At 41.9% G+C, this 25605-nt stretch overlaps 1 protein-coding gene across 7 annotated transcripts; it reads left to right on the top strand.

The window, feature by feature from the left end:
* On the top strand, window positions 1–24159 carry scaf11 (SR-related CTD-associated factor 11). 7 transcript variants are annotated; one of them, XR_267252.4, is made up of 16 exons: window positions 1–200; window positions 6834–6880; window positions 7006–7151; window positions 8411–8494; window positions 8860–8939; window positions 9050–9129; window positions 9217–9254; window positions 9347–9417; window positions 13349–13474; window positions 13814–13914; window positions 16027–18351; window positions 18797–18835; window positions 18916–19125; window positions 19265–19438; window positions 19548–19667; window positions 23207–24159. XR_267252.4 is itself a non-coding variant. In XM_005460429.4 (15 exons), exons 2-15 carry the CDS (start codon window positions 6862–6864, stop codon window positions 23300–23302), a joined length of 3783 nt encoding a protein of 1260 aa, XP_005460486.1. In that variant the 5' UTR covers window positions 1–200; window positions 6834–6861; the 3' UTR covers window positions 23303–24159. The 7 variants fall into 7 exon arrangements, 6 of the variants coding, with proteins under 6 accessions (XP_005460486.1, XP_013119830.1, XP_005460483.1 ...); XM_005460429.4 differs by having other exon boundaries at window positions 8417–8494; window positions 18797–19125; XM_013264376.3 differs by having other exon boundaries at window positions 9053–9129; window positions 18797–19125.
* The last annotated feature ends 1446 nt before the right edge of the window (window positions 24160–25605 follow it).

Genomic DNA, 25605 nt, shown 5'->3' with positions numbered 1-25605 from the left:
GGCGGTTCCCATAGGGGGCGCCAACGGCACCAACTCGCAGCCCGACTGCAAGACATGTGGCTGGGACTTTCGGAAAGCTACACTCGCTCTTTAGTCCAAAACAATTCCCAGATTGTGTGACTGGTCAGCATTCCCTAGCAGGATTTGCACGCTAAAACGCCGTTTACTAGGCGCAAACCAGCCGCAGCTGCGCTCAAACGGTGAGTAACGACACCTGACGTTAGCTAAGCGGCGCTAGCTGCTAGGAGGCTAAAAGCAACGTAAGCAGGTGCTGTTGTTCAAAGCCGCTAGTTAGCTCTCAGCTAAACTCGCTAGCTAACTTGTGACCTTCAGTGCAATCATCGTGGCTGATATTAAACGGTAGTTAGCCTTATTTACTGCCGTGCTAACAGTCAGCTAGCTCCAAATGTAGCTCTGTTTTTAGCTAGCAGTAGCTCGCTAGCTAACCAACAACAACCGTGTTGTGGCCGTCGTGTTGGCACTGGTTGAACAAGTTGGAGCTAATTTTGTGTCTCCAGCAGCCAGGCCGTACTGGCAAAAACACGCAACAAGCTTTTCAAATACCCCACCTTTTACTGATGCAGTACGACTTTTAAACTAAGTTAGCATTTACATTTAAAGACTGACTTTCAAGCTGCCTTCGGGCTCCGCAGTTAACCGGTATTCCGAGTGGAAACACTTGGAATGGCCTGTGTTGACTTCGTTTGTTTGAATTGTTCAGTATACGGCTGTGGTCTAAGTCCGTTGCAGGGGCTTCAGTTAAAGACATTATAAGTGTTCATATTTGGAGGATAGGAATATCCAGACTGATTCTGGGTCAGTTATGGGAGACTCTCAGAAGTGTGATGGCCTGGCGGAGTTGGGTTTGTTCACAGTGACTCAGACTGTTAGTTACACTCAAGTGTGCGTTCAGGACATTGAAGCCTGAAGGCTACAAACATTCCTTCAACTGATAGACGCTATAACATGGTTTTGGTCAAAAAGCTTGTCTGTACCCGTTTGTATTGGTTTTAGGCAACTGTTACCCAACCAAGCGTGCCGGAATAGATCAAATCTAAACCATTTCACTTTCACTTCTTGGCCTGACTGCATTACAGTCGATAGTGGTGATTGTAACTAGCAGTAGTAGGTAGGTTAGGTATGTAATAGTAAAGTAGTGAAAAATTCCCTTATCAGTTCCAAAAATACATCTACCACGCCAAGATATCAGCCCAAATGAGCACAACACAGATGAATATTATGGAGTAATTAAAACAAATGGGGATTCCTTGTTGCTTTAATTGTGTCTGTGGGGCCTTTAATGAACCTTTCACTCTCTCCCCTGTTGTGGCAAAAAAGTGATTTCCGGTATTTGCCCCCCCCCCCCCCCAAAAGATTGCTTGTATTCAGACAGTTGTCACTGACTTGTTGTCCTGTAATTTGTGAAAGCTGTCAAACCCTGTGTCATGAATGATACCAAGTCATTTTGAGCCACAAACAACATTCCTGTCACAAGGTAGAAGCTGCAGTTAGTTTAGTTTTTAAAAGTGGGTTTTATACATCCTTCATTCACCTAAAGAGTCTCATTTACATTAAAAAATGTATTTTATAAGAGTGATCTGACCAAGAGGGCAGCAGAAATTGCAACAAATATAACATAATAGTTGTATAAACATATTTTAAGTGATATATTATCCCTTCATAAACCCCGATGACTACAGTTTTTACCAATATAAGAAAATACATTACACATAAAAACAGAAATCACTTTTTGGCACAATGCCTTTCTCACTAGAATGCTAACAATAAAACTTACGAGAAATACAAACCTGTACCATGTCACAACTGATAAAACACATTTAGCTTTTGACAGTCCCACCGATATGTTGTTATTGCACTTTTGGGTATTATTATTGACTGAGTTTTGATTGGTTAGTTCTTACAACACTTATTAGAATTTCTGATTTTATGTTGTTAGATAGATTATTGCTTTAATACACATCTTATTTAAAAAAAGATGTGAATTGCAAAAGTAGCTTTTCTACTTGACAGGTGGGACTAAGCTACAATCTTTTTGCAAGAGATACTCAGTTCTTTAATGGTACTCCACCTTTTTTTTTTTTTTTAGTTCTATTACAGCAGTAGAGAGGTGTGTTATCTGCGATTAGGTCATATTGTCTGTTAATTACACCCTGCACAGTAGCTATTTTTCTTCTGATAAATTATTTAGTCAGGGATTTCAGCAAAAGTATTGTATTCCCTGTTTAGGAATTATTTTATTGACTGACAAGCAGTTTCATTGGCATGTGAAGCTTATCGCTTTGTTATTTCAAAAGAAATAAAGGAGATAAAATCTGCAGTACATTGTGGCCCCCCAAAAGGGCACGAGACAAATAAGTTCATGAAAGCAGTTTTCTTTTCTTGGTTAAGAAAAATAACTTCATAGTCTGTAGCCAAGTCAAGAGCAGCCAAGAAATGGGGTCACTACTGTTTATTGATGGTGTGACTGCTGATAGAAGTGGCAGGAGGAGTTGTGAAGTGTACAGAGCTGTACGCTCTGCTCAGATTGCGTCAAATGCTGTAAAACTGATGAGGCAGTGCTTCACAGTGCAAATGGATAATGACCCAAAGCATACTGCAAAAGCAACCCAAGAGTTTGTCAAGACAAAGAAGTGGGATATTCTTCAATTTCATTTAATCATCTTAACGCAACACCTACTGATTACAAAACTGAAGGCAGAGAGACCCACAAACACACAGCAGCTGAAGGTGGCTACAGTAAAAGCCTGGCAGAGTATCTCAGAAGTATTAGGACTATGTATAAAAATGGTTGTATTTCCTAAACAGTTAATCCAGTACTTCTGCTAAACCCCTTGAACTCAAGCAGAAAGTCAGCACTTCAGTCACGTCTTGATTGTATTGTTAAGACTTTAGCAACTTTTCTTCTCCTACTTTACTGCTTCCAATCCAATCCAGTACTTTAACTGTACTCTTAAAAACTGCTTGTGTTATTATTTGAGAGAATCAACTCTCTCAAACTCAAAGTTTTAATCAATAAGACAGTCAAACAAGTTTTGATTGTCTCAGTAAAAAAAACAACTCAAAAGTTCACAGAAAGTGTCACCATTCGCCCAGTCTCTACAGTTATTAGTGGGATGCACTTAACTTCCACTCCTTATAAATACACCTTGGCTTTGGGATCTGCTTGTACAAAGTACGGATCCCTCTGTGTTAGATCAACAAACTGTTTTCTTCACTGAGAGGAATAGACGATGAATCATTCTTTAATCTGCAAGGCAACATCTGCCTCCACAGGTATGTTTCATTCTGGACCTTTTACAAGAAAATGTAACAAACATGGAAAAAACTAAGCATAAAAATTATGCTTTATACTTATGCTTAGCATTAAGAGTCCTTACTCCCTTACGCTGTTTTTTTAATGGTCATGCTTGATTCTCCTTTTTCTGCTGTCTGTTTTGATTAAATATTAAAGGCATGGCCCTTAAATGGTTCCAGTAATTTTTGTCAGATAGGAGTTTTTCTGGCCAGGCTGCGTTTATTTGTGTTTTAGTATCTATTGATTGCTGATTTAGCGATTTAGCACACCTGCTCATGCACGAAGAGTTGAGCTGATACATGAGAAGCGATGACTATGTTAACTGAATTTAATCCAGCTAAGTCAAAGCTTTGTGTTAAGCAGTAAACCTGTGATAATATGATGAGAGAGTGAGAGGGAAAGGGCCATTGACCGAGCTTTTCAGTCATGTTAACTCTCTTGAACACAGTGTTCATTCACAAATTTGCTGCGAAGACACAATAAATGTTTTTGTTGTGTGATAACATGCAAACTCTGCATGCAAACATTTGCTTATGAGGCACCGTTCTCAGACATGGATCGATGCAGAGCCGTGAAAGATGCCAACCTCAAATGAGCCACTGAAAATCGTGGTTGTTGTTGTTCTTTTTAGTCTTGTCAGTCTCATTATAAAGCGCATTGCTTTGTGTGTCTGGAACGCTTTTAGTCCTTGTTTTTTTTTGTTTTTTGTTTTTTCTTCTTCCCTCCTCTGTAAAATGGGACAGTGTTAAAGCATTCTCTTCTCTCTCTCTCTCTCTCAGCCCTGGAACCAGCTAATGGGCCCTAAAAATATATACAGAACTTTGCAAAAATATGGTGGCAGTGTAAATCACACAAGCTCAGGTTGAAATTTGTCATAAAGATTTTTACTTTAGTGTTGCTTGTCTGTGAAGGTTCTCAGTCATCCAGGTCATCGTAGTCAAAAGAGTTTGCAAAGAAAAGCATCTGGACTTCTTTAAGTTGCTTGAAGATGTTTCACCTCTCATACGAGAAGTTTGAAAGAGGAGTGAAAGAGGCCATCTATGTCCACTGTGAGCGACCATCTTTGAACAGAGGCGGTGGTTTACGACACCAACTGTCTGCCATCTATAATCCAGTTTTGAGTTCCCTCCCCAGACGCCTTAACGCCCACTCACATCCTGGGCCATCTGACCTCAGGAATTCACATGACAAGGTGGGGCCAGGTTTCACAATGAGCTCACCCGAAACCCTGGCTGATTAGGTCCCACACCCGCTTTCACACCTTGGCGCATGTGATTAGAGGATCACCAGGGGGTCCTTTGTCCCTCCTTGGGGGGATACTCCCACTGGGTTTAAATCTGGGACTCTCGGCCATTTGACCTTAGAACTGAAGAAGCTTCTCGGATGAGAGGTGAAACGTCTTCAAGCAACTTAAAGAAGTCCAGATGCTTTTCTTTGCAAACTCCTTTGACTGTAGTGTTGCTTATTCTGCAGAATATGTGTTGTGTGAAAGTGGCAGTTTGAGTCACCATGGGTAGACTTGCTGGATTTCCACTAAGCTGATGTTGCATTGACAGATTTTGTTTTTGTGTAAGACTGAATAAATGTGGATTTAAAAGTGAATGTACCTCTTCTAGAAAGAACAGTATTCTTGAATTGTATTGTGCAAAGTAGTGCTGGGCGATATGACGATATATATCGTGTGGACGATAGAAAAGTGTCTATCGTGCCATTTGTCTTCTATCGTTTCTATCGTTTCTAACCCGAATTTTACAAATTATTAGATAAAATATATCATTAACCCTTTACAAACCGTCGGAGCAGGCACACTCCGTTTTTCTTAACTATTTTTAAATCCCTGTAGAACTGTAACCACATAAGGTAGCGCAATAATGTTTTTTTTGCATATGAAGCCGTAGGAGTTGTACTTACATGTTATTCCATTAGCTTGCCCTAGGTCACGGTTTTCTTCCACATATAGCTTTGCAAAAATTACATAAAAAGCACTTCCAGCAACAAAAACATAATATTCCAGACTTGCAGCAACAAAAACATAATATTCCAGAAACAGGCTTTGCCTATCCGATCAGCTATTCATAACACTTCCTATGTCTGCGCGAACAATCGCATGTCTGCCATTACCTGTCCGAAACCGGAAGTGACGTCATTTTCGCGGAAAATGTAGTTTTTTAAGCTTCAAAGCCTATGTTGGTGTTTTTAAAAGTTATGTTTGACTTTATGCTCTTCTGTATCGTTTCTGGGATGCTTAGAAGTCAAATTACACTGTTGGAAATAGTTTATTTTGATGCATATACTGTGTATTTTCAAATTTCCATTTATTTATTTTCATTTTTCCTGTAGTATATAGAACTTTGTGTATCTCAAAAATAAAACTATGAAGACACTCAAAATAAATTTCTCGTGGTTGGAAACTATTTTGTGCAACTTTTTTGTATTTACAGTTTTGAGGGATAAGACTCTTAAATTTCTCTAACTAAAAATATATGTAAAAAAAAAAAAAAAAGATTTTCAATTTTTTTGTAGTTTATTGCAGTTTTTTGCAATTTATGTAGTTACTATGGACTTAATGCATACATATTATTAAAATTTGGGCTATAACGGTTGTATTGATGTATAGCATCTTGAAATGCTCCCACAAATGGCGCTACAACATGTAAAATGTAAAGACAGGCTCTGGCGGACTTGGTTCTATGGTAGGTCTTAAAGGGTTAAATAGCCAATATTAGTGTTGTCTTCTCACTATACATACTCTTAACTTTATGTAAGAGAAAATAAAGTATAAAACAATGATATTTTTCACAAAGAAACTCTGTCTTGTGGTTTTGCAACATGGTGCTGCTTTACGTGCACCCGGATTTGCGACATGCTTTACAGTAACTCAAAACAAAGACTGCACCCTCTCCACTCGCTGTTTAAAGACTGCATACTTTCCAGATGACCACAGGTCAGGTGGTATATCGTGATATATATCGTTATCGTGATATAAAATAATTCATATCGTGATAAATATTTTTTCCATATCGCCCAGCACTAGTGCAAAGTCATGTGCAGGATGTTGATTGTTGGCAGCTTCGATCCAGCATAATGTAATCATCCTAAAACGCAAATATACCTGCATGTCTATTCTGCAGCGTGAACCAGGTGTGATGTGCACGGTTGATTCCCAGAGAAAACTGAGCTTGGACATCATTGCTTATTTCTAAAATAAGAAAGAGGCTGACCTCAATCTTGTCTTATATTGTTTAGAGCCAGGTGGGAGTTTTTCCTCTGCAGTTCATTTGTAATTTTTATTTATTTGTCAAAATTCAAGGGAGCTGCTAGTAGGAGGTGTCTGATAGTTAACTGATAACTAAGGCTGTTTATCTACCATTAACCTTCTGTGGAGGGGAAAAAAGAGATTGTTTTGTTACTGCAAGATACTGAATGTAGCATGTATCTAACCTGATGGTGTCATAAGCTGTGCCCCTTTCTTTCCTATCAGCAACTCTTCATTTCTGTCACCTTCCCTGTGTTGTAGTGGGGATCACGACAGCCAGGGGCCGGACATGATTGGAGCTGGAAGCGGTGAGACATTTTAACCTTCTTTTAGCTGCATGTTCCATAAACATAGCAGACTCTTATTTTTTTAAGACTGATTGGTGTAAGTAAATATTTTTCATACTTGTGGGTCTCCTCTGCGGCGTATACAGGTGGCCAGGGCCCGCCTGATGGGGCAGACGGCGAGGAGGCGGAGAGGTGTCCTATCTGCCTGGGCGTCCTGGCTGGAGGCGAACTCGCCATGCCTGATAGCTGCTGCCATGTCTTCTGCCTCAGATGCCTCCTCACATGGGCAGAGGTGACATTCAGTGCCACTACTATATTAACGTTATCTAAGTGGAAGTGATTTTAGGTCATGTCATGTGTAGTGAACAATTATATATCTGGTCCGTCTGTGAATTAATCACTATATTCTGTCTTAGATCCAGAATGATATTTTAATCATCATCATCATCATCATCATTTATTTATATAGCACTTTAAAAACACACCTGGTAGACCAAAGTGCTGTACAATACTAATATGCACATTGTAAAAAAAAAAAAATAAAAAAAAAAAAATAAAAAATCAGTTACCCACAGAGTTAAAAGCCAAGGAATAAAAATAGGTTTTTAATAAAGACTTAAAAACTGGCACTGATGTAGCCTGTCTAATATGGAGAGGAAGGTTATTCCAAAGCATCGGCGCTGCAACAGAGAAAGCTCGGTCTCCTCTAAGTTTCCGCCGTGACTTTGGGACAGAAAGCAGCAACTGCTCAGCTGACCGAAGGGAACGAGTGGGGACGTGGGGCTTCAACAAGTCAGCCAAATAAACAGGTGCCAGACCATTTAGAGATTTAAAAACCAATAAAAGGACTTTAAAACGGATCCTAAATTCAATTGGAAGCCAGTGTAGAGAGGCCAATATCGGAGTGATGTGATCAAATTTTCTTCTGCCAGTTAAAAATCGTGCCGCAGCATTTAATGAGTATTAGTGCATACTTGGGATGTGAGAAAGCAACCAGTGCCATCAAAGCCCGGTTTGATGTGCTAAAACTGGCTTTCTTTTTGTTAACGTTACCTGCTAGCAAAGACACATATCAGCATAACAGCTTGCAGGCTAACCTTAGTTTACTTCCTCACTAAAGTTGTTGCAGGCAAAATCTTACCTAAAGCTGTATTAATTATTTTTTCTCCTTACGACAAGTTTTTGTTGTGCTGGGTGTTTGTTGACATTAGTGATTAGTGGACTCCATTTTTGAGCTACGTTTAGCTAGTGTTGCTCATCTTTGACACTGGGCCCCGGTCCACATGCTGTTGGAGGAAACCAGGGAAGTTGGGGAAGGTCTGATGATTTTAGTGATGTTTATTCTCTTTAAACTTGGCAGTAAAAAGCCTTAAGTACAGAGGGAAAAGTTCAAAGCTGTTAGCAATGATATTCTTGTGCCAGTACACATGCCAAAAATAGCATTTAGTGATTTCCCTCATGTCAGACTGGAAAAGCCTGTAAGCCTTTAAGCATGCATGCCTTTCATTCGTATTACTGTACTAATGATGTTTTGTTTGCTTTAATTTGAAGCTGCAGATGGCTCCTTCCTGCCCCGTGGATAGAAGACCTTTCAGTCATGTTTACAGATGGGACAGGATTCTCGGCTGTGTGCAGGTCAGTGTGCTGTTTTCTCTGTTTACTGCTGTTGTTTTAAGCTTTGTTGAAATTTCCTGCGCTGTAAAGCTGAGAAACCCGCTGCCTCCTGTTAACAAAAAATATGGAGCGTTATTTTTCCGTGATGTCAGTTTATTTGAAGTGTATTTAAGAAGAATTTTAACAGCTGGAAAAAAAAATTGGGTTGAAGTGGTTTTGAGGTAGCCTGAGATTGACCTGGAAGGTAAAGCCAGCAGTCAAAATTAGTTTTGTTTCCAAGTCACATGTAGGTCAGCTGTCAAGCCACCACACTGCCTCACATGACCTTTGTCTTTATATGTACTTAAAAAATAAATAAATAAATAAACATGCTTCTATCCTCAAAGGTCCCTGTGAGAAAGCGACTGTCTCAAAGTGATGCTGAGAACTGCTGCTGTAGAAACCCTGAACAAAAAGTCTGTCTCAAGTGAGTGTTAGACTGTTTCTTTCTTAACATTACTGGGTCGCCTCTTAGGCCGGTCCTTGCCATTTGACTGTGAGTGCAACCAAGAACTGATAAAATGGTTATCTTTTCAGAAGTAAGCCCACAAGAAGGTTGAGACGGCAAAAGGTGGAGAGGACAGCAGATGCTAAAACAAAAGGACTTGTGAGGAAATGTATGCTAGAGCGCTTCTGCCCCAGAAATGTGGCTAGCCTTTTCTCGCATTGTGTCAGCAATCTCACGTCTTTAAATGTGTTTCCAGGTAACGATGAGGATCCCTCCTCACTGAGCAGAAAAAAGGTAACTGCTTTGTTTTTTTTATCTGTCCCACACGCATGTTTCACTGTTAGGTTTGATGTCACTGTTGATTCTTTGCATTTCTCTCTCTTCAGGTGAGAGGAACGGACTGCTGTACGTGGTCACCTCCTCCCTGTGTTTCATTAGTCACGTCAGCACAGGACGTGTAAGTGACACTGATTTAATGAAATAATATGTTAGTATTTTTTTTATAGTTTGTACTCTTTGTCAGGATTTTTTTTAAAAGGTGCTTACAGCGATCATGTTTAAAGTGCACTCAGTCGACCAGTTGGAGAAGTCAAAAAATTGGGTTGAATTCTAAACATAGTAGGTGGATCTTTAAAAAGTTTTATGGTATTAAACACATTAACATTAAAAGTTATTAGTGGAGTCACTGCACAAAACTCCAGCACACAGTGCCTCCTCGACATATCACATGCATTAATGTCTTGCTGTTTTAGAAACAGGCCAGACTATGTTTCACATTCTATGTCAGTAAGGCTTTATTGATAGGACAGCTCTGAATCATGGTTAACTTCATTCACCTGCAGTGATGAATTATTGTGCTAACTGTGCACTATTAACATGTCACCTAAACAACCAAAGGTTGACTTTTTATGTGTAAGCAGGATTAACTGTAAGAGTAGACTGATACATTGTAGCTTAACAGTTTTAGCTCATGTCTTTAAAAAAAGAAAAAAGAAAAAACTTAAAGTACGAAATTCTCGATGCTGGCAGAGGGTCTCCTGAGACTGCAGTGTATAGATGGAAACCCTGAAAAATCCTGAAAAACCCTGAAAACGATAAAGAAAACATCCTTACCAACTCCGTCAGTGGAACTGCTTTATTCCCGTGGTTTTCAACCCACTGGGGTAAAGCCACTGAAGGTGGAAACATCAGGGAAACTAAGATGAATAAACATTGATTTTGTAATGTACTGACCTAGGGCTGCTCAATTAATCGAATTTTAATCTCGATTACGATCTGGGTTTTCAACGATCATTAAAAATGACTGAGCCAATTATTAGCACCTCCCTCGTGCTTTACTCTTGCGCTGCTCCGTGTGGCAAATCGAGCGCACCTCTCTGCGTTTCGAACACGCGTCACAACAATTAAGAGGACCCGAGGGAAGCTCGGAAAGCTCGGAAAGCTAAGCAGAAGTTATTTGGAGAGGAGAGGATAATGGCTGCTGAAGAAAGAATGCCGTTGGTTGAAAAGAGAGGTAAAACGACTTCAGTGGTGTGGAAACCAATGTTCCCTCTAAGCTGCGCACGTGCGCAATTGCGCACTGCTGGCACGGTCTCTGCGCACAGAAAATCTGCGTTGCGCACAAAAAAAATCTAACCTGAATTGAAATTAAAATTAAAACTTTAACAATTCTGTTTTGCAGCGTTAGTCAGTAAGTGACTGGCTGCTCCTGTATGGGATTAGAACGATGCCACCTTATCCTATAGTCCAGCCAATAATGCGATTCACATTCGTATATACGCAGCCAATCAACGTTGTTGACAGGCTATGACAGCGTCCTTATGTGCCGACACCGGTGTTTTAGCTAGCAAAGCGGCGTGGCTGATGTGCAGTGAAGCCACATTAATGACAATGTGTACAACCATTGGAGATGTGAGCAGGACAGACGGAACAATTGACGGAAAATGTGTGGACTTTATACCAGTTTTTAAATTGTGTTGATCGGCCACGTAAAACCAGAGTTATGATAAAAATATCTGCAATGTTTGGTTTTCTTCCTGAATACTATCGTTGTTTATATTTACTGCAGGAAGAAACGGTAAAAACGGCGTTTTATAAGGAAAACGCTCGAAAGCACTCTCCACCTGTGAGCAAAAACAAAACCAAAAACCCCCCCACCCTTTCCTATTGGTCGAAAAAAGTACGGTGTCGACCAATCAAAAAATGATATGGCAACGTGGCATCTAGTTGTTAAGAAACAGGGGGAAGTTTTAGGAGTGACGGCGGTGTTCTGAGATGTGAGAGATTTGAGACGTTTAGCGCAAATCTTGTGTAGTTAGTGTGTAGTGTAGTCAATAGTTTTGTGTGTGTGTCAGAACAATGAGGCGGCTGCTGAATGTTACAGGTGTTACAGCAGTGATACATCTCCTGCTGTCAGGCCTGCAGGTATCAGGCTGTTGTTCTCCTTTATCTCATAGTGGACAGAAATTATTTTTTGGAGTGGCACAAATAATTTGTGTGGCATCAAATTTGATGCAGAACGGCTGATTGTTCTGTAAATAGTTTGACATGTTTATTTAAAAAAAACGCCTTGGCTGCATTAAAAAAAAAAAATAGCTGCAAAAAACTTTGTTTGCCAAACTGAGTTACTTTTTTGAAGTAGTAACTATATAATTAATTGCCCCACATTGGTCATTATATACTGTATTTTGCAGACAGAGAGTTACAGGACTCTCCCAGACCACAGACTCATACTCATAATACAAGTCAGAGCTTTATGAAAAAAAAAAAAAGAAGAGAAAGTTGTGTTTTCAAAATTGGAGTTCAAGTTATTTTTACTTCCAATAGTGTTAACATACTACACAGGTCATGAACAGGATTTTTTTTTAAATTTTCATTGTAAGTGGGCTAAAGCAGTTAATTAAAAGTAGTCTAAAGGAGTTGAAAGGAGCCAGCTGAGGTGGTTCGGGCATCTGACAAGGATGCCCCCTGGGCGCCTCCTGGGTGAGGTGTTCCGGGCATGTCCCACCGGGAGGAGGCCCCGGGGCAGACCCAGGAGGCGCTGGAGAGATTATATCTCTCGGCTGGCCTGGGAACGCCTTGGTGTTCCCCCGGATGAGCTGGAGGAGGTGGCTGGGGAGAGGGAGGTCTGGGCTTCTCTGCTTAGGCTGCTGCCCCCGCGACCCGACCTCGGATAAAGCGGATGAGGATGGATGGATGGATAAAAGTAGTCTAAAATAAATGTAAATGCTGTAATTTGATTATTTTGATAAACCATGTAACTTGGATGAATTAGATGCTGGCGTGACCACAGTGCACACGTCTGATGTCGCTCACAGTGGTCCAAGGGATCGCTCAGGGAGTTTGTGTGTTCGCTCAGACACATGAAAAATTTGAGGGAACATTGGTGGAAACATTATGGATTCGCGGAGTCAGACGTGGATCAAATATTGTGCAGTATTTTGAAGTTCACTAAACATAGATGTTTACATTTTTCATTTATTTTTTATATTGCAAACATTTGCACTGTAATCAGTATTTGCACACTATTTTAGATTATTTTTTGACAATCTTTAAAGCCATTATTCAATACATTGTTATTGTTAAATAAATATCATCAAATAATCGAGATCTCAATTTCAGTGAAAATAATCGTGATTATCATTTTTGCCATAATCGAGCAGCCCTATGCTGACCTTCAGTTCACTGAAATTTGACTTCAGGCAGACATACCAGAAAAAGTTGGTGTTTAATGACACTCCTGAAGAAAACCACAACTCGTGGTGGTTAAAGCTGGTGCCTGAAAGCGTTTCTGAAACTCTCCGCGCTGTGTGGAAGATTTTTCGGTTCGGATATCGTTTGGAGCCACAGTGATTTTTTTTTTTCTTTTCACACTGATAAACAAGTTGGAAAAATGTTGTTAAATTTAACCACATACTTTAGCTTCTTGCTTTTATTTTTGAACTATCATCAGTGTATTTACATGGAAATTAGACAGATGTATTTTACATTTGTGTTTCCATGGCGATCTTGGTCATCACTGCATCATAAAGTGGTGTTGAGGAGCACTTAAAAAGTCAGGGATTTAACTTGTCAAATTAGCTGTAAGTATAGACATCAGCAGTGTTCCTTTACCTTTTTTTTTTTTTTTTATAAATATAAAGTCTGCTTCTTCTAAGAATAGGTAACATCAAATAATTGACAGATTACAGTTTAGACCTAACTTTAACTGTAGAAACCTGTTCAGAAGCAGGACGGCAGGTCAGATGGGTAAATCTGCTTCTGAACATGAGATATTTTGGGTACCTGGGAACCATTTATTTTGGACTATAACTTTACATCTGAAATTCAAATTAGTGCTGTGTAGAAAGCACTTTTGTAACTCTTACCCTGCTTTCACTGTCCTGCAGTGCAGATCCCGAGTGGCTGGCAGAAGATATACCATATGACACTGGACTCAAGCAGTGCAAGCCCCAGGTGCAGCACTGTCCCTGGCTCTCTCCTGCTGCTCCCATCCCTGCTAATGGCACCTCAAGGTAATAAAATTCCCACTGCTGTGACCGTTTTCACAAACTGACAACGTCTTTCATTAGATCCTATCCACAGCCTCAGTTTGACACTCGTGGTTTAGTCTGTCAGTCAGCGCACACAAGTAATTGTCCTGAGTATAAAACACAGGAGGTTTAAAACTACACACTGAAATGTTCGGTAAATTCTTGAAGAGTTTGTTTTGGTAACATTGATTGGGGTCCATTCAAACAGGACATTAGAATGAGTTCTCCTTTGGGTTTTTGGGAGTTTAAAATTGTGCAAAAGTAAGAATGAAGAACGCACTGAGATAAAAGCTGACCTCTAGCTGTTTGTTGGTTTTACAGGCAGACTTTCCATGGAACCAGTTGGAATCACAACACGTTTCCATTTGGATTTGGGTCATTTCCACTTACCTCCAGTTCACCGTTCACCCCGAGCAACTTTGGTGAGACACATCGGACACAGTTGACTTTTTTCTATGATCATGGTGAACATGTCTCGTTTAGTTAGACTAGTACTTTTATAGCGTTCCATTCGTACACATGATACAAAGCTTTATTCTTTTCTGTTAAATGTTTATGTGAATAGTGCCTTCACTGTCACACAGTGATGGCAATATGGATTTCAGTTTTTTTGAACCACTGACTTTAGTGGATAACCTGCTCTGCCCCCACATTTAATGTTTGCTATTGATTATGTGCACGAGAAAATGCTAACTTCCTGGTTTGAGGCCGGATGTGGGGTTGTACATTTCCGGTAGCTTTACTTTGCGATAAATCGCTACTGCGAAGATATACTCCAAAATCATGTCCAAAACTCGAAAACGGAAAGATTGCGTTAAGTTCCAAAGAGCAGAAGGTGGGAACACTCACCACTGTTGTGTCACAAAAAATCTAATGATAGATTTTGACATAACCACTTAAGCCCCACGCCCCCATACCGGGGGCAAAAAGGAGGAGATCACGTTTAATCGGTTATAACGCGGGTTGAGAAATATAAGTCCAGACATGTGTGGTATCCACAGAAACCTCAGAATCCCAGCTAAAATGTCATATAAACCATTTCTACACCCGCCAAACACACCGAAAATAAGCCGCGATTAAACGAGCAGTTACGTAAATGCGCAGAAGTCCGCTAAACAAACAAAACCGAACCAGAAATTCTTCAGACTTCATGTAGCCGGTTAAAGATAGGCTGGTTAGCTCCCAGAGCTATCACTGACTCCACATACCAAGTTTCACCACGATCAGACCAAAATTCACTGAATTAGCCGCAAAAGAAGACCACAAAAATACACAGCGGCGCAAATGCGCCAAGACAGAAATTGGCTTACCGTCGGGATTTCCTCCATTATTTTCGCCGGTAGCCGGTAACCACATGAGTGACGTTTAAAGAGTTTAGATCGATTGGTTGTTTGCATCACTCAACACAAGCAGAACTGCATCACTGCAGCATAAGACACATCGTCCACATTCAGAAGCACATCTCTGTATAGTGACTGGTCTTATTCTTTAAACAGGCAAATGTTCATCATTCAAACTACAGGTGAACAACAGTCACAGATGTTTCCCGTTATGTCCACACCTACACAGCATGTTAACAAACCGTGAAAAAAGCCACACAAAAAATGAACGATTGCTGGTGAGGGTTTCTATACATTAGTATGTATGAAGGGTATGTTGTGACTTACCTTCAAAATTACAGTGGTCCCTCGTTATAACGTGGTTCACCTTTCACCTCGCTGTTTTGCGGATTTTTTAGTGCAAGTTTTCATGCTTATTTTTTACGTCACATTGTGTCCTGCGTCCTGATCGCTGCAGACGATCTCCTCCGTGACGTCTCTCCTGTACAGTACAGAATCGCTGCATCGATTGCTAGCAGTGTGACTCTGAAGTGCAGTACTGGATGTCCACGCATCAAAAAATAAAATTGGCTACTTGATTTCACCTATCGCTGGTTATTTTTTGAACATAACACCCGCAATAAACGAGGGACAGCTGAGAAATATAACATTTGAATCCCTTTTCTCTTTTGCTCTGAGGCGTGGGGGCAAAATATCGACAAGTCCATGAACATCATTTACAGATATATTGCGTAAACGCCCAAGACATCTATAGAAATGTAAATCGCTGCTTGATTCATTCATTTGCTTAACTTGTTTTGGACCGTAAACAAGGCGCGAATAGGACACCGGAAACAAAGCTCCACACAGGAGTTTTTGCACCGGAAGTAGCATATGCTAACGTGCACATAGTCAATTAAGTTCAAACACTTTGTGTTAAAAGGGAGTTTTTCCTTCCCACTGTTGCCAAGTTCTTTCTCATAGGGGATTGTCTGTTTTTTTGGGTTTTCTGTTTAATGTTGTACGGTCTCTAGGTGACTGTAGTGACTGTATGGATGGATGAAATGTAGAAGAACCATTAAAGTCTTGAACTAGATATCAATAAGAAGTAAAATCAAATGACTGTATTCAAATGACAGCTGCTGTTTATAGGAAACACTGGACCAAAATAATGATGAATCACAGGCTTCTATAACCAGTCTCTCTCCCGTGTAGTGTTTCAGGGTGTTGTCTGCGCCATCACGTGTCCCAAAGGAGGAGAGAAGAGAGGTGGCCGAGCTTCAACCTCCAAAGCCCCCACCAAAGAGACAGAGTCTCTACCGTCGAGGCGATCAGGACGCAACAGCAGCAAAACTCAAGAAGAGACTCCTGCATCTGACCCTTCAACACCTCCACAGTCCAGTTTGTCAGACTCCGACTCATCTGCTAGCCAGTCCACAAGGCCTGGCAAGGCTTCTCAGGTGCCGGCCAAGAGGAAAGGGAAACGAGTAACAAACCGAAAGGCTAGCGGCAAACGGAAAGCTACAACGAGAAAAAAAAGCTCTCCGGAAGTTGTTAACAGTCCAGCAGCTAGCGAGGAGGAAGCACAGGAGGACGCAGTGGAAGAGGCATGTGAGGAAGCGCAGGAGGAAGCACAGGTAGAGGCACAGGAAGCATCACAGGAGGAGGAAAATGACGTGAGTCAAAACAGGGAGGAAGAGGAGGAGGAGGAGGAAAAAGAGGAAGATAAAACTGAACAGGAGCAGGATGGAAGTCACTCAGAACAGCAGCAGTCTGACGCTGAAGATAGTCTCAATGAGGAACAGGATGGTTTCAATTCCTCTGATGAGCAGGGAGCCGGAGGAGCTATGAATGATGTGGGACAGGAGAGTGAGGAAGCTCAGGAACAAAGTGATGAACATGAGCAAGAAGAGAAAGCCGACGAAGGTGAGAGTGACGTCTCATGTCCCTCAGGGTCAGCTGTTAGCAGCCCTGGTTTGTGTTCCGAGGGAGTTGAGAGCAAAAAAGAGGAGGAAGAGCAGGCCAGTCCAGTTTCCTCTGGAGAAAAGCATCCAGAGGAAAGGACTTCGCCATCCCCGTCCCACTCCCCCACCCAGAATGATCTGGAAGAAGCAGTGTCTCCACAGTGTGACGAGCAGGCGGTGCAGGATGATGAAATGGACATTTGTGCAGAGTCAGAAGATGCCAACAATGAAGAATCTTCAAAGGAAGTGAAGGCTGAATCATGTGGGAGTTTAGCACAACCTGGTTCTCCCTCTGCTCGAGAGGAAAATGTAGCTGACCAAGAAGCGAAAGCTTCAGAGGTCATTGAGGCAGAAATGCTGGCATCAAAAGAGCATTCAGGAGTCGACAACTCTGTGGAAGGATCCAAGGATGACACAAGTGTTGTCCCCATGGACTGCAGTTCACCCACGAGCGAGCATGGGAACAGCCCCGTTTTGGAACTTCCGAGTGAGACTGCTTCCCCTGCTCCTGCAGAACCACCTCCTACAACTTCTGAAACCCACGTCGCCAAAGATGAAGGCGCCAAGGACAAAAGGGAGAGAGACAGGAGCCAAGAGAGGAAGAATGGCAAGCAGCGGAGATCTCGCTTCCACTCTCCAACTTCCACGTGGTCACCTAAGAGGGACTCAAAGAGAGAAACATCCAGGCGTTCGCGCTCACGGTCTAGAGAACGGGATAGCAGCCCTTCCCCGAGGCGCTCTTCACGGGCTCGCAGCAGAGAAAGAGACAGGGACCGGGATGGAGACAGAGACTATTCTAGGAGAGATCGTAGTCGGGACAGAAGGAGGCGACGGTCCCGCTCAAGATCCCGGTCAAGGTCCCGGTCTAGATCTCGATCTAGAACAAGATCACACAGACGAGGGCCCAGCCCTGAATGGTCGACATCTAGAGAGCAGTCTCCTCAGAGGAAGGAGCGTAGAGGCTGGAGATCTGGAGCCGGTGGTGGGTCTGGCAGTGAAGGACGGAGGTATCATGGTAGTGCTGGCCACTTTGAAAATGGTGTTCCTGCAGAAAGTTCTCCTGATCGCCAAAGCTCAGACAATCCCGATTGGGTTACAGAAAAGACTCGAGGAGATGCTGATGGAAGGAACCGGGACTTCGGGTACAGCAGCAGCTCACGCTGGGAAGACCATCGTGGAAGTGGTGGGAACCGAGGAGAACCACGAAGCCGAGGGGGCCCTGGAGGGTTTGAACGTGGCCGGGGCGGAGGACGTGGTGGTGGCAACCGCAACTTTTACAACCAACAGGAAGAAATGTCTGACAGCCGCTGGCAGTCCAGGAACAACTTCTCAGGTACAGGCAACAATTCAGGGAATGACGCATACAGTCGCTTCAATGAAAACCGAGGCGGCGGGCGCAGGAAAGAGCCTGAGCCAGGCGAGCCTATGGTCGACCGCTCAGGCTGGTCCTCTGCATCCAGCTGGGCTGTCAGGAGGACACTGCCTGCAGATGTTCAAGACTATTACTCAAAAAGGGAGAGAGGCCCAGGCACCTGGAGCCGGCAGGAGGAAGAGCAGCAGCCACCAGCTGCAGCAGGTGAGACCTCTTTATTTTGTCACTACACCTCCAAAAAATCAGGCATCACTGTGTTGTCTGCACTGCAGAGTTGAAAAGTAAAGAAGCATGCTATACGTTGTGGTGGTATGTGTTGAATATTGTCTTCAAGCCAACGAGAAGATGATAATTTTAGTTCAAGTGTGAGGAGAGAACAACTAGAAATTACCCCCAGGTACCTGCACTCTATTCGATTTAGAGGAAACGGTGATTTCTTTGAAGTTAATTTATTCCTTTGAAAGTCTCACAGCATCTATTTTTGATATAAGGGGGCTCTTTTCATTCTGCCTTCTGCGAATCCTCTCCTGCACTTTTTTATATAAACCTACGTGAATAAGCACAGACGGAGTTTATTTAGCCTCTCACACACGATGATTCACTGTCCCCTCACATTTTTTCATTATTATTTGTGGTCCTTGTTCTCCAGATCCTCCAAAAAGCGATCCTCCTCTCCAGGCAGTCCCGGGTAATGCTCCGGTGCCTCTGATGAACGTGATTCCACCTCATCCTCCGCAGCTTAATGTTATTCATCACTACCCCATGCAGGCCCCACGAGGAGCCCTGCCGGTCAGCTTGCAGCCTGCAGCACCTTATGCCATGCCTCCTCAGGTCCCCATGCATCTCCACCCTGCTGTGCCGCTGCTGCAGGTGCCCGCTGTGGGTGCTCAGGGCCTCCCACCTCCTCCTCCACCACCTCCACCAATGCAGCAAGGCAGCCAGACGGCAGCAGTTCAGCCAGACGGCCATGCTGCACAGGTGTGGTAGTCTTGGGCAGGATTAGTTTCCAATTCCTGAATGTCTAATGTTTTTATTTATTTATTTTATAAATGGGCACAATAACTGTCTCCAAGCAGTTCTCCCCGTAATTCTCTGTGATTTTTCCATTTTCTATTAGATGGCCAATACCAAGGTGAGTTTTGTGAAACCAGCCCTGCTTCCAACCCCAACCAAAGCTGGGGTTGTAGCAGTTACACAAGGACAGCCGGCATCAAGCCAGGCCCTGCCATCCTCTACAACTCAGCCCGGCCAGCATAACAAGGCCCAGGCTGACAGCTCCAAAAAAGAAAAGGTAACCGGTCTGTCACTCCATCAAAGGTCATTCATTAAAGTTTTTTTTCTTCTCTCCCCTTTTCTGTTGGTTGTCTTTTGCATAATCCACGTTCCTCTTACTGTTGCAGAAACAACAGATCCAAGAGAAAGCTATAAATGAAGTGAAGACAGCCATCAAACCATTTTACCAAAAGAAGGAGATTACAAAGGAGGAGTACAAGGAGATTGTTCGCAAGGCAGTAGAGAAGGTAAATGCTCAATTTCTTTTATGCACCTTTTACTGTCACCTGCATTTTTAATGCAATATACACTAAGCATAGATACCACCATAGGAACCACATGTGTAGACATCTGATTCCTTAAAATGGTATAAAATCTTTTTTTTAAAGAGACAGAAAGGTTAGCTTATGTGCTGCTTTGTAGCCTATAGAGGATATACTTGAACCGTGGACATAAAAGAGAATTGATCTGTTTTGAAGCCTCTAATCTGGCCCCTTTTTAATTGTGACCATTGGACAGGAGAATGGAGTAGCATGCTAATTCTAGTGGTAGCTAGCTTTCTTACTTGGTAAGATTTATGTAAGTCAGTTAGCCAGTCTTTCTTTCTGGCTCACAGAATGACCCTGATTTGAAATAAACTATCAGCTGAGCCAGTGAACTTGTCAGAAAAGTGTTTGCTGAGGTCACACAGGATGAGAGCTAAGTGCTGGTGCCCTCTGGTGGTCATAGGAAAGACTACAAGTTTAAGGCACTTCTGTAATTTGCTTGATATTAAACAGGATGCCAATTTGGACTGGCAGAAAATAAGCTTAGACCAGAATAAGCACTTATTTGGGAGAAAACTTAAAAGGCCCAACCAAAGTGCTGGTACAACTGAATGCTGAACAAGGTTAATGCTTGCTTCATGGTAATGTGGTGGTTGTTGTTTGTGTGGGTATTTGCCTACTGTGAGCCTATGCAGAGACTCTCAGAATAAACCCAACAGTACGTAGCTCGACTGTGTGGGTCAAATGGAACAGGGAAGGGAGCGACAGCATGAGAAAAACATAAAAGGTCAGATACAGCATGAACACCAGAGACATTGTCTGCAGTGGACACTTTTACTTGACTTCTGCTCTTCCAGCACCAACATGAATATCCCACCAACAAGCTGTAACACATACTTTGTACACTACCTCCTTGTAGCAACAGAGCTCTCTGCAGACAAACGCGAAGCCTGTAACTGCCTGCAGTTTGCCAACGCTGTCAGTGGAGGAATATGTAGAACCACTGAGGGGCACGGCCTTTAAATTATATTGAATACAGACACCTAGCTGCGTGGTAACCAGGTGTAGTGTTCACACAAACTCTGAGAGCAACTAGCCTGTTATTGTGTGAATGCCTCAAAGGGCATTCACACATTGAGTTCCTGTTTCTCCTTATTGTGTGGATGCCTTCAAAGGCATCCACACTATTGAGTTCCTGTTTCTCTTTAAACTTTATTCTTCAAGTTGCTCCCCCGTTTTTCGGCACTTAACTACTCCCTCAGTTTTCAGCCGATTTTCTCCGTTCAAACTCGCCATTCATTTCAATGGGACTCTTTTTTTTTTTTGTCCCATTGAAATGAATGGGAAAGTTCCACAATTCTGCTAAAACTTGCTTGTCTTTGAAACTTAACTACTTCCTCATACTTTCACCTAGAAACTCCATTCAAACTTTAAAACATTCTCAAATGATTGGGCTATTCCTGTCTGATTCAGCTTTTTCAGATCTGTTACTGTTTTCATTTAATGCCTCTTTAAGTTTTCAGTTGCAAAATTGTGATTTTTCAGAAAATACATGCGTTGCTATGGTTGCTATGCAATTAACTCAGAGTGAGCGCTGGTCTGTTCTGAATTTTCTCTTCATGTCTGAACAACTTCTTGCTACTCGCTCAATTTCCACTCAATCTCCACAAATTATACATCAAAACGTAGGTATTTTTGCTGGCTTTCAGAAAATGTCACTATCACTGTTGTGGAAGTTGCAGATTTTTATCAAATCGCCTCAGAGCAACACAAAGGTCGTGTCCAAATTCATGGGCTGCATCCTCCTGAGGACCCGGCCTTCGCGGTCTTACGTTTAACCTGAGTAGCGAAAGTCCGCGGTGATCTGAAAATGATGTGCCGGGAGTTGTGCCGTTCTCGGCGGCTTCAGTGACCCTCGAGCTCGAGCAATACCTTGATAAACCGAGCAGATATTTGAAGTTTACACAGCTACATTCTCGCCTGAAAATATGTTAAAAGTTTATTTTTTGACCCAGAAAGATTAATAAAAGTAATTTTAAAACTTAGTAGCAGCCGCCATTGCCGGAAACTGGAGTTTGGCTGGGCCGCGCTATGAATTCTGGGATATGGTGGGCCACGAAGGACACACCCGACCCATCCTTCAAATTCGGGGAAAAGGAGGACGCATTTGTCGGCTGCATTCGGAGGAGTCTACGAATTTGGACAGCCTTCGGCGCGTCGCTGTGACGTAATCGGTCTACAAATGCGGCCTCAGGAGGATGCAGCCCATGAATTTGGACACGACCAAAGTCTTAAAACTCTCCATAGAAAGTCGATGGAGAGTCTGTTCAAAATCAGCGCTGGGACTCTCTAATGAGAGGCATTTTCAAATCGTCATATCTCTTTAACAAAGCAAAGTTAGGACATGAGGCTTGTGCCAATATATCTTCAGACACTGCTGACACTCACAGTGGAAGCAGTTTTTACAATTATCTTACCGTTGAGCAATGAATTATGTTTGTTTGAGGGGTGGAAATCTGTCCTCCTCTCAGTTTTCAAACTCCGAAAATGAAGCCGTTTCTTCTCTCGTCATATCTCCGCGACGGAGGTACAAAGAGCAATGAAAATCGCAGTCAAAGTACACCAAAGTCCGCTGATTCACCCAGTACAAAAATTATGCTGCTAGCCCTCCTAGTTTTTGAGTTACATGACGTTTTGTAACTCCAAAAAACGCTTAAAGGTCGTGGGTTCAATTCCACCTTGGTCCACATGTTTGTTTTTTTTTCACTACAAATTTATACACTATCACAGACCTGTAATTTATATTGCTAATTTATTACAATTCTGCAAAGTTTTGTGATTTTAGCAGCTTTTCTAATATGGACCTCAGATTCTTGTTAACACTCCATGGCAGAAATGCATACAAGTACACAGCCTGATGAAGCAGACAGAAGCAGTACCTCTGATTGGTGAATTTGAGCAGAACCAGGTTGTTCTGCCTCTTTTGAGCAGAAATTCTGCTCATTCACCTCTTTTCAGCGCAACGTTCTGCTTCTTTCCCTCTTTTCTGCAGAAATTCTGCTGATTCACCTCTTTTCTGCAAAATTTTCAGCCCTTTTACCTCTTATCAGCACAATTCTCAGCAGCTTCTGCTAATTTCAGCAGTATTGTCAGTCTGTCCACCTCTTCTTTGTGAGAATGAGTTTGGGTCAGTGAGATGAGTAGCTGCCTTGAGCTCAGGAGGGCCAGGTTCGAATCCTGCTCAGGGCGACATTTTTTTTTCACCACCATACAACTTTTTGCAACTTTTCATCTTTTTCATCTTTTCAGCAGACTGCTTCAGCGTTAAGACAACTTTTTCTAGTTATTATTGTTATCATTATTGAGTGTATTTGCCAACAGTTGCTGCTAACATTAGATGTTTTTGGTTTTGTGAAGGCCAAATAAAAGCCTGCTGCTTTTTAAAGCGAGCGCATACAGACTGTTACATTTAAGGATCAGTATTTCCTGACTTTATGTGTTTGGCTTTTCTTCCACTTCAGGTGTGTCACAGCAAAAGTGGGGAGGTGAACTCTGGTAAGGTGGCCAACCTGGTGAAGGCCTACGTGGACAAATACAAGCATGCCCGCAAGAAATGAAACGTCGCCCTGCTGCTGAGGTGGCAAAAGCCCTCAAAGACCCATTGAGCTGCTCAAGTGCAATTTCTTCTCCTTGGAATTTGGCCTCCGAGCTGAAAGATGATGGAGAGCCAGCTTTTTTTTTCCCTTTTCTTTTCTTTTTTTGATATCTCTACCTTTTATTGAATGATGAAGATTTTTTTCTATAGATTTTCATATTTTGTCAGAAAAGAACAACCCAATCAGAAATTGTAATGCAAGAGCCCTTTATTTTGCATAGATCATGTGACTTGGGAACTACTGTAAAGAGCGCAGGCTAGTGTGGGTGGGTGGGGTGGATGCTGTTAAAGATTCACCGCTCAGTGAACGACATTTCCAGGGTGCCGGCTGGTACAACGAACTCTCTGTTAGGGCATCCTGATCGCTTCTGAACTGAGTATTGTCAGTGTCCTTTTTTAAATGTTAAATAATATTTCAGATGAGATCCTAGTTTATTGCCTTTATCAATCTGTGTGGCCCAGTGATGGGCTGGAATCTGATGAACGTGATTGTAATCAGGGCCCTGATTGGACCCAAACTGGGTTAACCAATCAGCAGTGAGTGTATAATGTGAGGTGTAGCTCCTGGGTGGGAGGGGGTAGTTTAGAAGCTCCACCCCCTTGCTTGAATGTGTAATAAGTGTCTGAGTATACATGAACTGTGGAAGCTATCCAGAGAGTAGTTGAATAAATTAGCTGCCTCCTAACGTGCTTCTGTGTGTTTGTCACAGGAGTTGCATGAAGGACTTCCTGTTAGGGTGCTGGGTAAGATTTAATTGCAGGCTACACGGTGTAACATGAATCTAATAAACAATATCAAGTTAGATATATGTAGAGTGACCAACAGCGTTGGTGTGTTCATGGTGGTTGGAGAACAGCGTGACCAAAAGAGAAATGCTCTTTTTCTTAGGTTTCTTTTACAGTACTGTGCAAAAGTCTAGAGCCAACAATGTATTAAAACGTGTAGACATACATGGATACATACAGGGTCTAAACAAAAAAACTGACTGTGAGTCTGACTGTTCCAGTGTCTTTTTCTGTTTTCTGTCTTTGCTTTTACTGTATTAGCTGTGTTTGGGATCATCGTCATGATGGAACAGGAAGCTGCTGACAGTCGGATTCTGTAGATGGTATTGCATGGTGGATGAATATAAATATATATATATATATATATATATATATATATATATATATATATATATATATATATATATATATATATATATATATATTTGTGTGTTCATAATTTCATCAATTTTGACAACATCACCAACACCACTGGCTGACAAGCACCCTAAAACCAAAGCCTCCCTCGTGTTTTACACATGGTTGTAGACACTCACTGTTTTATCCTGTCTGCGCTTAGAGACAATAATTTAAAGCAGGAATGTGGAATTCACATCTCAATAACACCTGATTTTCTGTCCAGCTCTTGAGTAATTTGGCATACCCTCAGTCTTTTCTCCCTGTTTTGCTTCCCTGTTTCTAATGAGGTGTAAGGGAACAGTAGACGGATGGACTTTTCTTGTTCGGACGTGACTTTCAGATACTGTTCATCTGCTGTAGATCATTCTTTAGGCTTTCCTTAAGTCCTCTTTGGCTGCTTTTGTTCTCCACATGTCAAGTTTCCTCATATTTGTAGAAGGACACACTGAACGTCTGTGTACCCTTATATCGACTGGGATTTGCCAAATTTTCAGCTACTAGCGATGCTATTTTTCCTGTTTGTTTTTTTTTGTCTTTTTTGTTTTGTTTTTTTTGGCTGTCAAATGGTTTCATCTTTTCAACTTTGTAGATACACTAAAGAAATTGGGGAAAAATGTCTTTTTGCAACAGGCTGCAAGTATCTAAGTGCTTGAGGAAGTTAAAATGGGTTCTTTGCTAAGTTGTCTGTTTTTCTGTAGACACAACACTGGTTCATCCCTTGAGTTATGCTTGAATAATTCATAGGTCAGTGTTAAAGCATTCCTCTGAAAATGGTCAGGTACAAGGACTAGACTGACCTCTGCAGTGCTGTTGCTAATGACTGCTTTTAACAAAATTACAATGCAGTCTGGCTCTTTGGAAACAGGATTTCTGCACAGTATTGTAAAACAGTCACACATGACCGTCGTGTTAAACCCACTATTCTTTCACATTAATGTTCATGTTTAAGATTAAACATCCCAGTTTGCACGATTACGACACATTTGTTTCCCATCCAGACATAAACACGTTGAAGATGCACCTCTTTCATTTAGACATGCAAACAAATTGAGTCTTAACTCTGCTATCATCCAATTCATG

The sequence above is a fragment of the Oreochromis niloticus genome, linkage group LG17, assembly GCF_001858045.2.
Source record: "Oreochromis niloticus isolate F11D_XX linkage group LG17, O_niloticus_UMD_NMBU, whole genome shotgun sequence".
NCBI lineage: Eukaryota > Metazoa > Chordata > Actinopteri > Cichliformes > Cichlidae > Oreochromis > Oreochromis niloticus.
The sequence above is the reverse complement of the archived record's forward strand: the minus strand, read 5'-3'. Positions and strand labels throughout refer to the sequence as shown.